The sequence below is a fragment of the Mandrillus leucophaeus genome, unplaced genomic scaffold (assembly GCF_000951045.1).
Source record: "Mandrillus leucophaeus isolate KB7577 unplaced genomic scaffold, Mleu.le_1.0 Scaffold161, whole genome shotgun sequence".
NCBI classification, from domain to species: Eukaryota; Metazoa; Chordata; class Mammalia; order Primates; family Cercopithecidae; genus Mandrillus; species Mandrillus leucophaeus.
The window spans coordinates 582,409-592,683 of NW_012101599.1; the positions used below are offsets into that span (position 1 = coordinate 582,409).

Genomic DNA, 10,275 nt, shown 5'->3' on the forward strand with positions numbered 1-10,275 from the left:
GGCTCACTGCAACCTCCATCTCCCAGGTTGAAGCAATTCTCCTGCCTCAGCCTCCTGAGGAGCCTGCCACCACGCCCGGCTAATTTCTGTATTTTTAGTAGAGACAGGGTTTCACCACGTTGGTCAGCCTGGTCTTGAACTCCTGACCTCAAGTGATCTGCCTGCCTTGGCCTCCCAAAGTGCTGGGATTACAGGCATGAGCCACCGCGCCCAGCCAAGCACCCCCATCTCTAGAGGATCTGGTCCCTCAGCCCAGTTACTGCAGGGCGGCGTTACCCGCCTGGTGCCAGGCTGTGCGCAGCAGCTCCAGGACCTCCCCCTGAGCTAAGTCTTCAGGAGCTGCCCTGGCGGCACAACTCAGACACCCCTGAGGCCCAGCAGGCAACTCCTGGTTCAGACATGATCCAGTCCGGCCTGGGCCTGGCTAACCAACTCAAACTTGCTTGACTTCCACTTTTCAGAAGACTTGGGGATGACAACCCTCATGGGCGTCCTTCATGGGGTTAATCTGCTTGAGTCTAAGTCGCCAGAAACGTGGTGCCCAGGGTGCACTGCCCCAGGACCTGTCCACGCCCACGTCACAAGCTCCTCTGACAGAGGAGTCTGCCCGCGGCACTGTGGTCCAAAAGGTCCTGCCACCTCTGCATCTGACTGTGCCTATGGCATGCTGGTGACACCCCCTGCCCATCTGACTGTGCCTACGGCATGCTGGTGACACCCCCCTGCCCTTCGCTTCTGTCTTCCCTGGCTTCTCTGGGGCACCTGGGGCTACGTACAACCTGGCACAATCCAGAAAGAGCGCAAACAAAACCCCTACATCCGGGCACAGGACCAAGTCAGCAAGAGCTAGCCCTGGTGAGCAAACACTGCCCATTACAGGTTCAGAACATGCACCGGGTTCCCCAAAACCGTCTTCAGCCACATGACTCAACAGCTCTATGCGATAGGAACTGTCAGTGTTTTTGCAACTACAACATTAAACCAAATGCTATGGGCTTTTCAAGTAGTATTCACAACACTGACGGAAAGTTTCTTCAAAGCGAGCTCTGGCTAATCTTCAAAGCCACGGTTAGGCAAAATGACCGTGTGACAGCTTCAAAGCCACTGAGTCATGACCCAGCCCTGATGTTGTACCAGCTAGGTTCAGATTTTGGAAATCAGGGCGCTTGCATCCATTGCCTTTTCCAGGAAAAGGAAGAAAACACTCAGTTGATAAACCTTAGTACTCAGATAATGATTTAATAAGAGTCCAAAAGTAGGCTGTCACCCAAAGCAAACATCCTTAACTGACCCTACCGTGTACGGATTCAGCTTTGATGATTCAACAAAATCCTGACTGACTGCTGTGGCCTGAGAGTAACCAAAGGACTGTTCTCTCTACACAAAGTCAGGAGCGAATACCAACCTTTATTTGCACTTGGTTTCCAGTTCAAAGCCACCTTAGACAGTGTGGCAAAGTGAGAAAAAGCACAGATCCTGGGACCGAGGTTCAGATTCCATCTCAAGCGAGCCTATGAACTGCGTGACAACAGGCAGACAGTACCTGTGGCGTCTATGAGAAAGCAGGGAGAGCACCACCCCAGCTTCTAGCAGCTCTACAGCTGCCTGGACCTGCAGGCCCTCCTAGGCCTCCTTCCTCCCCAGCACAGTGTGTGCTTTGGGCGTGTGGCTCTGGGTCCAGCTCTGTTCAGCGTGGGACTCCAGGTGAACTACTGAACCTCTGAGGTGTACCCCCAACCCCAAACTTTCACCAAAAGTCATAAAGAGGAACTCTAGAACTGGGGCCAGGACTGAGAAAAACTGCTCAGAGTGCTTAATAAATACTAGTTATTTACAACAGTGCCCAAGCCGAAGGCGGAGGCCTTTGCACACAGCTGCCGCCCTCTGGCTCTGCTTCTGCGGCGGAAAAGGATGCGGCATTTGCTTTTGCCACGATCCCTTTCCATTTGACTGGCAGGTTAAATAACATGGTTTTTAAAGTCATATACTTTATATTCTTCCTAAAAACCACCCAAACACTAGCTGTGTGCGCGCACACACACAGAAACCAGGAGGTAGTTTAAATCACAATGAAAAATCAACACTTTCTCGGATTCTGTGTCACAGAGTGGTGGCCAGTGGCTACACGATAGCGATTTTTAAATGACTGGTTAAGTGAAAACCAGAAAGGAAACTATTCCAGGAGAGTAGATAACATTTACAAGGAAACAGTAAGTACAATTGTAGTTTAATTTCTTGGTCTCTGAAAACTCAGCTGTGACTGCTTTCCATGAACAGTTCCGGTTCTACGTGTTTCCTCTAACGCTACAGGCACAGCCTCCGGGAATCTACAGCTTCCTAAGAGTCTCCAGGGAGTCTGTTTGGCGACCTCCTTTCCCTCCGCGCTCCCGCGGAGGAGTCTATACTATCTCTTATGTACACAGTTTAAACATTATTCCTGGACTTCATTTGAAATTCCTTCAGTAAAAACACAGTCACCATTCTTCACCTGCTTGGGAAAGGGCCTGCTCTCAAGCCTCTGGAGAAGCCCCTCTAACAGCCCAGCCCGAAAAAGTGCGACAAATTCACACAACATGGGAAAAGCAACATCTATTGTTCTCAGAGTCTGACTGTCTTGGCCCAGCTGGAAAAGTCTCCACAGGTGCGCAGTGCAGCTCCGCGGTGCCGGGATACGGGCGCTTTCAAGACAGCGCAGGGAAGTCTTCAGGGTCATCCGGGTTGGGGGCGACATCTTGCATCTAAAGAAGAAAAGACACACTTTGAAATCCACTGCCCCTTCATCCATTCCCAGTGGCCCAGTGGGATAACAAGGGCCTGGCACCAACGCTGAGGGGCCTGCATTAGAGGCAGGATCCACAGTGGGAAGGGGAGAGACACAGGTCACTGCTAACCCAGGAAAGCACAGCTCCCCTCCCACACAGGCCTCCGGTCTCCTCGAAAAAGGAGCTGCCTCCCTTCCTATGTCCTGCAAGCTCTTACTGGGGGGCTCTGCACGGGCACGTCCTTCATCGAGTAAATGGAACGGTTACTGCGTGCCAGGCACTGGAGGGAGGAGGAGGGGCACAGACAGTGCCTGTCCTCGGGGAGCTCATGGCTCTGGAGAAACGGACCATCGAGTCAGGAGCTTCACTAACACGTCCTGGGAGGGAGGGGCCACAGGAGGGCCGTCCAGTGCAATTTGATGGCAAAGTGGACACCAAGGTCAGGCAAGGTTTCGTGGGAAGAGAAGGTTCTCCCTGGGATGAACCTCAGTGGATAAGCAAAGGGAACGAGGACCCGGATTGGGAAACAGTGTGGCCTGATGGGGGCAGGGGTGGCCCTGAGGGCTCTTCTGAGGTGGGGGGTACACAGCTTGTGGAGGTGGGGACAGATGCCAGTGAAGAGACGGGAGGCGCTGGGTCTCAGAGCGGTTCCCAGCACACGCCCCGGAGTGCTGCAGGGGCCAGAGTCCGCGATAGGAAAGGAGTGAGGATGTGCTTCCTATCTCAGAATAGACCCTGTTTCCAGCCTGGCCCCAAATATACCCCCACCCCCACCCCCCAAAAAATTGTGTTTTTGCTCCTGCTTCAGCAAAACCAAACCACAGATACCGCTTCCAGGGGCTGCTCCCTAGAGCGAGGGAACTGGGCAGCCAGAGGAGCACTGCGAAGACCAGCCACAGACAAGGGGTGTGTGCCACAGGGCCTCAGGGCTGACTTCCGACGAACAAGTGTCACTATCACATTAGGAAGCACCTACTACATGCCAGGCACTGCATAAACTGATAATGAGCAAAAGCAGCCGCTGACTAATAGCCACACCAGTGGGAATACAGTCACACACGGAGATCAGGCTTCAATGAAAAGAAACTCCTTTGCTCCGAGACCTTGACCGGTCTAGGAGATGTGATCAAAGAAACCTGTGAGGAAGTGAGGTCGGAAGGATGAACGGAGGCCGCAGGCAGAGGCCAGGGGTAAGGGGCATGCTGTGTCGAGAGCTAGAAGCAGGCAGCCTTGGCTGAGGACGGTGTGAGGCCGGTGAGCTGGGGCGGGGTTGAGGAAGGTCCCCTCACAAAGGGCTTGAGATCTTAGGACGGATTCTGTTCACTCTGACAGCATCACTTGAGCCCAAGGTATACAATCAGGCCACAGTGAGCAAGATGTCAGGTGCTCCAGTTCAGTCCCAAGCCTGGGGATCTTGTCTAATGCAGATGAGAGTGAGTTTTTCTCGGACCCCGGGAGTGCCTTCACAGCAGACCCTGGAAGCCAGGGCTCCAGAATGGTCTCTAGCCAAGATGTCCATGATGCTGCAACACCGTCCAAATCCCCAACATCAGGCCCACGCTAGCTACAGGAAAAGCCACCGCAGAAGCCGATGACCCTCTGAACTAGACCCTCCTGGGCCGGGACACTGTCCTGATTCACTTCCTTCAGCAAACCATTCGGGATTGATAATGCAGACACCTACCACCACTTCTGCTCTGGGTCCGTAGTTCTCTGCCCTCCTGATCCTTCCCCGGCCTCCCCGGGTGCCTCCTCTGGCTCCGCGCCCGGGACGAGGGAGGTTGCCAAAATTAATCTCCAGCTGGGATGTGATGTCATTGGCGGGTTTCCGGAAAACATGGGAATCGTCCTCATAGTCATCTTTTACCATCTGAAACACAGTTACAGCATCCAACATGCACAAGTCCATAGCCAATCCCCACACTCATCTGGCTTAGTGGCTGCCATGTGCTGCACAGGAGCTAAAGCACCGTCAGGGGCTAGACAGGGCCACGCTCTGGAAGTGTCTCTGGCCCTGGGCTGCAGAGCTGGACACAGGAGGACGGCACCTGCTGTTCCAGTTCCAAGACAGTGAGTTCCGTGTGTTTGCAGTCCCACATTCTTGCAATTACAATCTTAATCCAAACACCTTGGAACTTAGGATTTCAAGTGGGACCAAATTTCTATCACCTGAGCAGGTTAAGATGTAAGATTCGGCATGACTAATAATAGCAAACGATATACATGTTTTATATCTAAGTGTATTTTGCTGAGATAAAAAAGTTTTCATTTTTGCTGATTTTCTGTCTTATCTGTTCACAAATGCTTTGATAAACAAGGAAATATCTCCTTCCCCGAATTTAATAGAGAAATCCCTTTCAGCATGGGTGCTGACTCTAAATACCATGTGCTAGAAATCACATGATTTATAATAAACAATTCTCACTCAAAATACAGAGAAATTGTATAAAAACAACACAGTATGGTTACCTGAGTGTTCTACCAACACCGCACAAAGTCAAGCTGCTTTTTAACAACTGCTTTCATTAAAATTCTGTGTCTTGTGACAACTATATTAATTAAATCTGATCCAAATTTGATTTGGCTTCAACTCATAATAATGGATAACACACACACAAACACACACACACACACAAACCCACTTTAAGTAAAATAAAAACCTACAGAAAAGAAGATATGTCAGTGATCTCAGATGAGAATCTCCAAAGTACCACAACATTAAACATTTACTACAACCAGGAAATGGAACCAAGTTTCCACAAGCACATCCACACCTTTAGGCCATAGGCTCAGGGCAGCCTTCACGCTTAACATTTGTGTCCCCTTTAAGGTCTCAGGTTAAAATAAAGCAGAGGCTTTAGGTAGTTGGATGCTTAGTGCTAAAAAGGTGAAGAAAAACAATCCAGGAGCACTGGCACTCTGTAAAAAGATAAACACACAAAAAATAGTGACAGGCAGAATAATCAACTCTTGCCTCGTTTGGCACTCAGCAGGGAAGCCCTGGGAAGGTCTCCCTGGGGGCCCTGCTTTGAGCCGCCTCCCATTGCAGGAAGGGGCAGGAAGGGGCAGGAAGGGCCTCGGGAGAGTGGAGCAGGGAGTGGACACACAGTCTAAGGACATACGGAGGCTTGGGCTCCACTCGCAGCTCCAGCTGGCCCTGGCCAAAGTGCTTTAACTGCCCAATGCCTTACACGGGGTTGTTACTAGGTCCGAACTTTGCTAGGTATTCTAGTGCTTTTGTCTCTTCGGGTGTCCAGAACAAAGTAAACTGATGAACCCAAGATCAGGCTTGTGTTGCTTTAAGAACAATTCCTAGCTAAAAGCTTCAATCCTTTCAGATTAACAAGGACCAATTGTGTGCTTCACTGAGACCAAGCTCGATGACTCAGCTAACCCACTTGCTTCAAATATTCTGGGAGACCTCTGGAGCCAGGGAGGACGAATCTGGTGTGGATTAAGAAAGAACAGCTTCTATTTTTACCTAACATGTCAGCTGCACATTTCAATCCTGACAGCACATTTGTTTTTGAGAAAATTTTACTTACAATGCCTAGAACAAAAAAGAACAAAGGAAGTGGACAGGTAAAGAACCAACCCAGCTAGCTAATGGAATTAGAAATCACCTCCCAGAGATTGCCAAGGAAATAAAGCTCTGGCCACCTATGTCTACAAAAAGCCATTGCTCGTGGAACAGCTCAGAACTTACTAGTAAGGCCTCCTACAGCTTGGACTGACCAAAACAGGAGGATGGGAGAGAATCCTGTATCTTTTTTTTTTTTTTTTTGAGACGGAGTCTCACTCTGTCGCCCAGGCTGCAGTGCAGTGGTGTGATCTGGGCTCACTGCAAACTCCGCCTCCCGGGTTCACGCCATTCTCCTGCCTCAGCCTCCCGAGTAGCTGGGACTACAGGCGCCGCCACCACGCCCGGCTATTTTTTGTATTTTAAGTAGAGACAGGGTTTCACCATGTTGGCCAGGAGGGTCTCAAACTCCTAACCTGAGGTGATCCACCCGCCTTGGCCTCCCAAGAACCCTGTATCTTAAATGACCCCCTAATCAAAGTATTCACTCAGAAAATGAAACTAACCAAAGTGTAAATGACAACTCTACAACAGGGTAACATTCCTGAGATTCCACATGAAAATCAATGACTAACACCCCGCAGAGGAAGAACCCGCTCACTCCCACCTCGACACAGCGACCGGTATCAAGCTGTAACGGAATGATCCAGATTCAAATCCCATAATGAGAACGCTTCAGTGGACCTTGCCTTAAGTTCAGTAACTTAAGTAGGAGACTCAATGACCCAGTGGCATCCCTATCAACACATGCTGCTGGATGTTTCCCCGACACCTCTCCCTGCAAAACTGAAGCTTCTGAGAAGAGCCGGATGGAAGCCGTGAGCAATGAGGCCTCGCAACACGGAGGAGCTCCCGGCAACCCCCGCAGCACACTGGCCGCTGGGGCCTGACCAAGCAGCCAGGCAGTTCGGGGCCTCATTTCCCGCCACCTCTGCAGTTAGGCAAGGGGCGCGACGCTGCTGAGCCAACACGGGAAAGGCGTCAGAAGAGCATGGAACCTCCACCACAGTTTCAAACGTCATCAACTACTCATAGTGAAATGCTCTCATCAAAAATCAGAGTTGAAAGTCAAGTAAACTACTCAGGGAAAACAGAGTGTAGTTATCCTTTGAATAACTTGGAAGTGTACAAGACACAGTCTGTAACTCTCGCTTGAGAAAAAGGAAAACAAGGAACACACAGTATGTGTACAGTCCCAGCACAGCCCCAGGGGGAGGAGAAGATACACTGTTCCTCTAACTGCTCTGAGCTGCTCTCAATACATCAAGTTTCAATTCCTTTTCTTAATGAACAATAAAGATACAGTAAAATTAGGCATAGATCATCTCTGATTAGAAACAAAAGCGCCAATTACTAACGTTTCATTTTCAAGATAGAAGTGGAAAGGTCCATTTCACTTCCAATAAGGTAAAAGTAAAGATTACCTCTACATACGAAATGTAATGCTTACATCATCTCTATATTTTGACTTGTGAATCACCACTGCTTTGGAAGGAACAGTGGATTCTGGTTTCCGGATGTTAAACTCAGGCTTTGGTCTGGTCTGTTCTTGAAGATTTTTCCATTCATCTAAAGTCATCTCTTGAACTTGGGTTTCTTCTTCTACCTCCAACTCGGGAATTCTATAAAGAGATGTATAATCGTAAAGAATAATTTTTGATGGTATAAAAATGTCTACGTTATTAAAGAAAAAGTTATAACCATTTATTCTGCATATTTTTGTGGTACTGCATTTCAAATGCAAGTAAGGTAAGAAAATCTTTGACTCACAAACTTCCATATTTCATTTTCAACATTTTATGTTATCACTGCCAACAGAAAATACTTCCTGTGTTCAAAGCAATCTTTGAAAAATGGGAACATCACCACCCTGATGACATTAACGTTACACTTCACCACTCCATGACAGACAAAACGAGGTAATTATGGAAAACGAGCTGAAATACAATACAGGAAACCATAAACAGAAGTTTTAAAGCAGTGGCTCATAAATGCATACTTTTGTAAATATCCTCTTTAATGAATTTTAAAAAGAAAACAAAAGACAGAAATATAGATCGAGAGAAAATAATTCAGAGTCCAGAAATAAACCCTCACATTTATGGTCCATTGATTTTTTTTTCCAACCGTGGTGCCAAAGACAATTCAATGGGGAATGAAAAGTATTTTCAACAAATGATGCCGGGACAACTGGATATCCACACCAAAAGAAAGCAGCTAGACCTCCCTCACACCATAAATACAAGAGCTAAACTAGAAAACTCTTAGCAGAAAACCTAGGCAGAAACCTTCTTAACCCTGGATTCCGCAATGGTTTCTTCCACGACACCAAAAGCACAAGCAACAAAAGTACATACGTTGAACATCAGCAGAAAAAGACAGCCCACAGAATGGGAGAAAATATTTACAAGTGATGTATCTCATAAGGGACTTGTATCTGGAATACATAAAGAATCCTTTATGAACAGCCAGGCGTGGTGGCTCATGCCCAGAGTCCCAGCTACTCAGGGGGCTGAGGTAGGAGGATTGCTTGAGGCCAGATGTTCCAGGTGCAGTGAGCTGTGATCACATGCTGTCTCTTATACACATCTAGATGTGTATAAGAGACAGCGACAGAGCGGGACTCCGTCTCAAAAAAAAAAAAAAAAAAAAAAAAAAAAGAATGCTTTATGAATTCTAGATACAAGTTGTCTTTAATTAAGACAAATGAACACCCTCCCCTCAAAAAAGGCAAGGATCCGAATAAACATTTTTCCAGAGAAGATATACAAATAGGCAGTAAGATGTTGCACATCATTAGCTATTAGAGAAAGACAAGTCAAAACCACAGAGCTGCACCATTCCACACCCAGTGGGATGGTTAGAATCAAAAAGACATTTGACAAGCGTTGGGGAGGACATGGAGAAACTGGAACCCACATACACTGCCAGTGGGAATGTGAAATGGTGTAGCCACTTTGGAAAGCAGTCTGGTGGTTCTTCAAAAATCTAAGCTGAGTTAGCCTCTGACCCAGAAATTTCACTCCTGGGTTTATACCCAAGAGAAATGAAAACATACATCCACATGCAAACTTAAACCCAAGTGTTCACTGCAGCGCTATTCATAATAGCCAAAAAGTGGACACAACCTAAATGTCTATCAACTAATGAGTGGATAAACCAAATATGGCAGACTTTTTGGAATATTACCTGGCAATAAAAAGAAACAAAGTATTAATACACATTACAACCTGAACAAACCTTGAAAAAATGATGCAAGTGAAATAAGCCAGGCAGAAAAGACTTCTGTGTATGATGCCATTTACATGAACTATTCAGAGGGGCCAGGTTCACAGACAGGAAGCAGATGAGCGGCGGCCAGGGCTGCAGGGAGGAGGATAGGGGGTGATGCTGAACGGGCACGAGGTTGCCTTTTGGGGTGATGACAGCGTTCTGGAGCCAGATCATGGTGATGGTTGCATAACACTCTGAATGGACTAAATGCCACTGAATTGTACACTTCAAAAGGACTAAATTGTAGATTTGAAAATCACCAAAAAATACGCAAAAAAAAAAAAGGAAATGAAGACTGGCACATGCTACAACATGGATGAAACGGAAAACCTGATGCTAACAGTTAAAATAAGCCAGGCACAAAAGGAACATTGAATGATTCCACTGAGATGAGGCACCTAGAATAGGCACATTCATAAGCACAAGTAAAATAGAGGTTACTACATGCTGAGGGGAAATGGGGAGTTAGTGCTGAATGGATATAGAGTTTCTGTTTGTGATGAAAAAGTTCTACAAGGCCGGGCGTGGTGGCTCACGCCTGTAATCCCAGCACTTGGGAGGCCGAGGCGGGCGGATCACAAGGTCAGGAGTTCGAGACCAGCCTGGCCAATATGATGAAACCCTGTCTCTACTAAAAAATACCAAAAAAATTAGCTGGGC

The 10,275-nt window shown here is 47.7% G+C and overlaps 1 protein-coding gene across 1 annotated transcript in view; it reads right to left on the minus strand.

Moving 5' to 3' along the window:
* Positions 1–1,387: 1,387 nt before the first annotated feature.
* The window catches only part of HABP4 (hyaluronan binding protein 4), a 60,270-nt gene continuing 51,382 nt past the window's right edge, over positions 1,388–10,275 (minus strand). The window contains exons 6-8 of the mRNA XM_011976017.1: positions 7,793–7,964; positions 4,447–4,632; positions 1,388–2,738 (exon numbers count right to left, since the gene is read on the minus strand). Of these exons, the coding sequence (XP_011831407.1) occupies positions 2,682–2,738; positions 4,447–4,632; positions 7,793–7,964 (415 nt within the window). The 3' untranslated portion in view covers positions 1,388–2,681. The remainder of the gene's footprint in view (positions 2,739–4,446; positions 4,633–7,792; positions 7,965–10,275) is intronic.